The sequence below is a fragment of the Mesoplodon mirus genome (genome assembly GCF_964341445.2).
Source record: "Mesoplodon mirus genome assembly, chromosome: 3".
NCBI classification, from domain to species: Eukaryota; Metazoa; Chordata; class Mammalia; order Artiodactyla; family Ziphiidae; genus Mesoplodon; species Mesoplodon mirus.
Window position 1 is genome coordinate 116,571,059 of NC_138978.1, and position 7,803 is coordinate 116,578,861.

The 7,803-nt window shown below is 43.7% G+C and overlaps 1 protein-coding gene across 1 annotated transcript; it reads left to right on the top strand.

Moving 5' to 3' along the window:
* Positions 1-3,229: 3,229 nt before the first annotated feature.
* On the top strand, positions 3,230-4,122 carry LOC309800068 (small nuclear ribonucleoprotein-associated protein B'). The gene has a single exon (XM_082613892.1). It carries the CDS (start codon positions 3,362-3,364, stop codon positions 4,082-4,084), a length of 723 nt encoding a protein of 240 aa, XP_082470018.1. The 5' UTR covers positions 3,230-3,361; the 3' UTR covers positions 4,085-4,122.
* Positions 4,123-7,803: the final 3,681 nt, after the last annotated feature.

Sequence of the window (7,803 nt, forward strand, 5' to 3'; positions counted from 1 at the left end):
ATGTATATCAAGAAACTGCAAACTTAGTTCTGATAAAAATAAGGTCTGTTTTCCCGTGCAGTCCAGACACAACTAAACCTAGAAAAGGCTTTTTTTGTGAGCTGCTTCTTCGTTCATTCCCTGTCTCTTCACACATACTCATTGTCCATAAGTAAGCCATGCTGAAATGTGTTATTCAGCATTTTCTTTTTAGTAGGAGTTAAGCACACGGGAGGACATTTTTCAGACAGAAGTGTTTAAACAACTACAGGCATTGTAATTTCAGGATGGAAAATCTGTACCAGATATGACTCCTCTGGAATTTACTATCTGGCTGAAGTCAGTAAATCAGCATCAAGCAAGCTGAGAAGCAGAGTGACATGCTATCCCCTGATTAGGATGTGCCATGGGTCTCAAGTGGTTAGTCTGGATTAATATTGCTCAATTGTCATTGATCATCCATAGCATATTGGGCAGGAGCAGAATTTACATATGCCCTCTAGGTCTTACTGAGCTGTCCTCATGCCCAAGGTACCAGGCTAGGCCATGAGCGAGATGTAACGACTCTAAAACACAGCTCTTACCTTCTGAGAGTTTCTAATCTAAGTGAGAGAAGACAAAAAAAGCAGGAAAAAATAATTAGCAATAATATGATGCACAAGGTAATATAAAATGAATGGTATCAGTAATGGGTGGTACATGTGTGGAAGAGGGAGAAATCGCCATGGGTTGTGGTCAAGGCAGGTGGGATTTGAGATGAACCTTGAAGGATGGGTAGAGAAGGGGGAGAGGGCACTCAGGAATGGGAAAGACAAGAGCAACATGCAAAAGTCGGGTCTCAGCACTGGAACTTGGTCTAGGAAGGGGTGTTAGCACAGGCCTAAGGAGGGTCAGAAACTGAGGACAAGACAAGGCATAGGTGTGGGGTGTTATTAGCCTATAGTGGGGGGGGGGCGGTCAGCAGCCCAGAGCCTAATGATTGTGGAGCCAAACAAAACCAGGAGACACATGTAGAATCCAAAGGAGGCTATTTAAAAATTTGTGAGTTATGGCCTTGCCAAGAAAGGAAAAGACGAGAAGAATACAGAATTTGGTCAACTCAAATCATGCAATAAAGCACAAAAGTTTACAACGTAATTCCATTAGGATCAGAAGATCTGATGATATTACAATGACTTGAGAGCCAAATAGAAGGTCTCATTAATAGAAAAAAAATTAAAAGTAAAAGCAAAATATAGTAAATCTATGAAGTCAATTTTAAATTACTCAAGGGCATTTAATTAATTTGTGAAGGCACACCTTAAAAGTGATTGTTGAATTTTGCTTGATTAATAACTAGAATATGAAGATTTATACTAGAAATACTAGGCTTTAAATTTTAACTTTAATAAACCAGATGTTAATCTTAAAAATCAAAGCATCTGCAAATAATTTTTTCTGTGTACAACTGGACACCAACAACCTGATCTTGGTGTGGGGCAGGTTTCAGTAGCAGACCTTCTGGGGAGGAAGTCCATGGCTGCCGCTGAAGAGCAGGGATGGCTGCAGGCCCAGCACAGCATGGAGGTGTCCGTGGTAGGCCAAAGGTGGTTCAGGCAGGCAGGTGGTGAGCACCAGAAGAGGGCTGTCAACCGTTGGGATTGAGGTTTGGGGAGGGACTTTAGTCCCTGGAAGCATGGAAAGGACCAAGATACAATGACAGCATAGGATCCCGGGCAGGAAATGGAGTCAGCTGTCAGACATTCTAAGTGGCAAAAGGTCTTCTCTCACAAGGTAATTGAGCACAGGGAAAAAGAGAACTTCTTATAAGGAAGAACATGTGGAAATCTAACTAAATATTTTGCTTTTGCTTTGTATCTGAAACCCTATGTAACCATGAATAGAACTGGTACTGTTCTCTTTGTTATACTGGACGTTAATTATCATTAATCTGGACCTTTAAGTAGAATTCAGTGTGCGCTGAGATTGGGCCACAATTCAGAGGCTTGATGTAAAGCACATTAGAACAGGAGGGCTTTTAAAAAATAATACTGATTTAGGTCCCACTGCTGACCAGTTGAATCAATCAGAATCCCTGGGGTGGGGACCTGGCATCACTGTTTTGTTTTGTTTTTTCTTTTTTTGCGGTACGCGGGCCTCTCACTGTTGTGGCCTCTCCCGCTGCGGAGCACAGGCTCCGGACGCGCAGGCTCAGCGGCCATGGCTCACGGGCCAAGCCGCTCCGCGGCATGTGGGATCTTCCCGGGCCGGGGCACGAACCCGCGTCCCCTGCATCGGCAGGCGGGCTCTCAACCACTGCGCCACCAGGGAAGACCCATCACTGTTTTTTTAAAAAGCTCCCCCCATGATTTTATGCACATCCAGGGCTGATTTTTTGAACCACCAGTGTGATGGAAACCATGTTCTGAAATGGAAGCTGAAAGACTAGTTTTAGAGTCCCTGGTGTGAAATAGCTCACTGTTTATCCTCAGGGAAGTCATTTTGACTCTCTGGTTATCTGTTTACTTCACTAAATAAGATTGGCCCCTAACTAGTTCCAACATTCTGTGATTCACTGAGGAGAAACTGCCTTCTTTATTAGCTCAGATACTGACCTGTCCACAATCACAACCCAATGGCCCACTTATTCTGGAGGAATTTCACACCGGAAAGAAGATGCTTGTAGTCACTCCAGAGGCAGGCAGGGCTGGTCAGGAAAACAAATGAGAAAAGAAACAAATAATAGCAACAAGAAAAGCAGACTCACCTTCCCTTGGCTTGCCTGCATCCTTGTTTCTAAAGTAAACTTGAGGGCTTCCCTGGTGGTGCAGTGGCTAAGAATCTGCCTGCCAATGCAGGGGACACGGGTTCGAGCCCTGGTCCGGGAAGATCCCACATGCCGTGGAGCAACTAAGCCCGTGCGCCACAACTACCGAGCCTGCGCTCTAGAGCCCGTGTTCTGCAACAAGAGAAGCCACCGCAATGAGAAGCCCGTGCACCACAACAAAGAGTAACCTCCACTCGCCACAACTAGAGAAAAGCCTGTGCACAGCAACAAAAACCCAATGCAGCCATAAATAAATAAATAAATAAAATAGATACAACATTAAAAAAAATAAAAAAATAAAGTAAACTTGAACAGGCAAAGAATAATTAACTCTCAGGAGGCTTATGTCTTGTGTTAATTTTCTATTGTTGCTGTAACAAATTACCACAAATTTAGCAGTTTAAACAACACAGGATTCAAGGGACTGGCTCCGGGACCGGAAGCAGCCTTCTACGTTACCTCATTTTGCCCGCGGTCGCGTTTCCGGTAACGGCGGCGGGAAGCGAGCTAGTGGCGGGCTTCTAGGCCTCTGCGGAGGCGAATCCGGCGGGAATCGGAGCCATCAGAACCGCCACCATGACCGTGGGCAAAAGCAGCAAGATGCTGCAGCACATCGACTACAGGATGAGGTGCATCCTGCAAGATGGCCGTATCTTCATTGGCACCTTTAAAGCTTTTGACAAGCATATGAATTTGATCCTCTGTGACTGTGATGAGTTCAGGAAGATCAAACCAAAGAACTCAAAACAAGCGGAGAGAGAAGAGAAGCGAGTCCTTGGTCTGGTGCTACTTCGAGGGGAGAACCTGGTCTCAATGACAGTAGAGGGACCACCTCCCAAAGATACTGGCATTGCACGAGTGCCACTTGCTGGAGCTGCTGGGGGCCCAGGGATTGGCAGAGCTGCTGGCAGAGGAATCCCAGCTGGTGTTCCCATGCCCCAGGCTCCTGCAGGACTTGCTGGGCCGGTCCGTGGGGTTGGTGGGCCATCCCAACAGGTGATGACCCCACAAGGAAGAGGCACTGTTGCAGCAGCTGCAGCTGCTGCCACAGCCAGTATTGCAGGGGCCCCAACCCAGTACCCACCCGGCCGTGCTGGTCCTCCCCCACCTATGGGCCGAGGGGCACCCCCTCCAGGCATGATGGGCCCACCTCCTGGTATGAGGCCTCCCATGGGTCCCCCAATGGGGATTCCCCCTGGACGAGGCACTCCAATGGGCATGCCCCCACCAGGCATGCGGCCCCCTCCCCCAGGGATGCGAGGGCCCCCTCCCCCGGGAATGCGCCCACCAAGGCCCTAGACTCATCTTGGCCCTCCTCAGCTCCCTGCCTGTTTCCCGTAAGGCTGTACATAGTCCTTTTACTTCCTTGTGGCCTGTGACACTAGTTTATAATAAACTCTTAAGAGAATATTAAAAAAAATAATAAAATAAATAAACAACACAGATGCATTATCTTACAGTTCTCTAGTTTAGACGTTTGACATCGTTTCACAGGGCTAAAATCCAGGTGTCCACAGGTTGCATTCCTTTCTAGAGGCTCTAAGGGAAGAGTTGTTTCCTTCCTCATTTGGGTTCTTGGCAGAATTAGTTCCTTGCTGTTGTAGGACTGTGATCCCTGAATCCTTGCTGGTTGTCAGCTGAGGGCTATTCTGGAGACCACCCACATTCCTTGACTCATGCCCCCTTTCCTCCCTCTTCAAAGTCAGCAGTGGTAGGTTGAGTCCCCCTTACCTTTCCAATCTCTCCTTCTCCCCTTTCTTCTCTCTAATCCAGCCAGGAAAGTTTCTCAGGACTAGTGTGATAACATGGAACCCACGCAGATAATCCAGGATAATCTCCCTATTTTAAGGTCCTTAACTATAATCACATCTTCAGAGTCTCTTTTGCCATGTAAAATGACATATTCACAGGTTCCAAGGATTGGGATGAGGATGTGGGGGTGGGGGAGCATGGGGCGAATAAGGCATTTTTCTGCCCACACTATGCCTCTAGGTGAAGATTTTTTAAAAAGATAAGAAACAGGAGTGGGAGTTTGTGGTATGGGGTAGGTCTGAGTTTTATTTTCAGAATCACTGCCTACTGATCCTGGAGGGGATGAAAATATTTATCTGATATAAATGATTTCCCAGAGTAGGTAGAAGGGAATCCCAGACACTGAGAATGATAGGTCTTGTCTTTCTTTTTAGTTCAGGCATAAGGAAATAGCATGTCTAATTCTATTAGTGTACATTCTTTGAGAGCAGGCATCAGGGGCTAAAAACACCCTACCTTCTGGGCAGAGTTTTTCATCCCTGTCCCATGGAATTCTCTGCTTTTCTAGGGATCCTTTTTAGAAAGAAGGTCTGGCCCTGTTGGTTATGCTTAATTTGCTTCCAGTTCGTCTTCTTTAGCACTAACAACATCAAGGAATGGAATTTGGGGCATTGACAAAATGAATGAAAGAAGCTTCAAAAAAGATGAAAATAATTTCTAATTTTCAGATCCTCCATATATTTAGGATATGAACTCCAAGTTAGATGGCTTTGAACTCTTAATACAGGAATGGCGAGGATCTATTTGTTCAGTAAGTATTTATTGGGTCCCCACTGAATACAAGACACAACAAGTCGAAAGATCTCTGAGAGGAAGAGGCAGGGTGGTGTTCTAATCAAAACAGGCATGGAGCCAACTCTGTGTTCTTGTGAAAGGGCTGGCCTTGTTGACTTAGAGTGTGTGTACCTCCCACAGTTGTTTAATGGAAGAGAGGACTCTTGAGTCTCCCTGGTATATCCCTTAATTATATAGTCAATTAATTATTCAAAAGATTGTTTCCACTTTATAGCAGGAGGAAAAAAGATACAGTCTTTTGAATTTTTCTTAGCTTTCTTAGGAACATTTTTTCCTGGCACACTCTGGCAGAGAAAGGAAACAGGTTTGTTTTGAAGAGGATGGAAATATTGCATTCCAGTGCTTTCTACTCTGGTGGTTGATTCTGATAAGTGGAATTTGGAAAATGTTGCTGGAAAAAAATGATTTTTCCTGATCTTCCATTGAAATGTTGTGCCTGACTTTCTCTACGTTAATTTAACAGTGTCTTTGATTTGAAGGATTTCAGTTCTGGATATTGTAGTGTGCCAGAGTGGGAAAAGCACAGATGAAGAGAGACAAACAGGCCTAGATCGAAACCAGCCCTGCCACTCCTGGGTTATATCTTATTTTGTGGGTCACTTAATCTCTCTAAGATTTTGATTTCCCTGTGAGGGAAATGAGATAACATCCACCTGTGTTAGCCAGGGTTCTTAGTTTATAACAGCAGAAACCAACTACACATTTAATTGCACACTTAAGCAGATAAGGATTTATTAAAACGGTATTGGATAACTCATGGAGTCTCGAGAAAGGAAAATGCATAGGAACAGGAGAGGCCAGGCAGCTGCCAGGACTACAGGCTGTAACAGTCTCATTGGACAAGGAGGGAGTGGCAGCTTTGGTTGATGAAGAAGATTCAGTGAGAGTGAGATTTTTGAGTGCTCTGAGTTGGCCAAATGATACCGTATTTCCCAATTCCAGTACAGATATACCTTGGAGATATTGTGGGTTCAGTTTCAGACCACTGCAATAAAGCAAATATCGTAGTAAACTGAGTCACACAAATTTTTTGGTTTCCAGTGCATATAAAAGTTATGTTTACACTATAAGGTGTGCAATAGCATTAGGTCTAAAGAAACAATGTATGGTACCTTAATTAAAAAATACTTTATTGCTAAAAAATGCTAACTATCATCTGACAATGCAGGGTTGCCACAAACCTTCAATTTGTAAAAAAATGCAATATCTGTGAAGTGCAATAAAGTGAAGTGCAATAGAACGAGGTATGCCTGTACTTGGAGTTAAATTCTTTATGCTCAGGGCCCTGAATCTCACACAAAAGGTCTGGCAAGGCTATGAATTGAACATATAATTTGGTGACCCACAGAATGAAACTTTGTGATGTTTCGTGACTATCTCAGTCTTGTGGCCATAAGAGATAAGAGTTTTATATTTATTTTTTAAGCATTTAAAAAAATTGTGGTAAAATACAGATGAGAGCTTTAATTTTTGAGTTATATAGTTTTGGATTTCAGTCTACGTTGTGCAGGTAAAATGTAGGAATTTGTGCTTATTATTGTCTTCGTTCTGTCCAGTAATGTTAGAAGAAACCACTCTACTACATAGTCCTTGGAATGGAATTCCCTATACTGTTCATATTGGTCTATGATTGTTTTGGCCGTCATATCTTTCCTGCTTTGGTTCTTTATGCCACGTGACCACAGGTAAGCATTTAATTAGCAGAGATTCTTCATAGTTCCTGCTTCTCTGGGTCACTAGCTTCTGATTCAAGTCTGGATCTGTCTATCTGATAGGTGGCGCAGGTCTCCTGCTAATTTCCTAGTTGTAAGGGAGTCTTAGAAAATGAGTACCTGGCTTCCCAACCTTTTAGAGGGAGCCAGACTGCGTCCCACAAGACTCCTAAGATAGAGAATTCCTCAAACACATGCAGGGAATTCAGATGCTGGGTAGCCTGAAACCTGTCCAGGGTTTACTACAATTCCTTATGAGGTTGTTAGGGAGATTAAAAAAGATGATATATATAAAACATCTAACATAGTACCTGGTATGTATTACATCTCAATCAATGTTATTTCCTAGCATCTCCCTGGTTAATAAAATTAACAGGACTGTGAAAATATAGTTAGACTCAAGCATTGAAACTATGATGTATGATTTATATCAAAGTTTAATAGGCAGGGTAGGAAAGGTTATATTAAGGCATTGTCTTCTGATACTTTGAAAACTTCTATTTTTGGTAGAAATATTGACATTTTAATTGAGGAAAAGTGTTAATATACTAGTCCCTCAGCATCCATGGGGGGATTGGTTCCAGGACCCTCAGCGATACCAAAATTTGCAGATGTTCAAGTCCCTGTTATAAAATGGCATAGTACAGTCGGCCGTCCTCATCCAAGGATGCGGAGCCTGAGGATACCAGAGGGCCGACT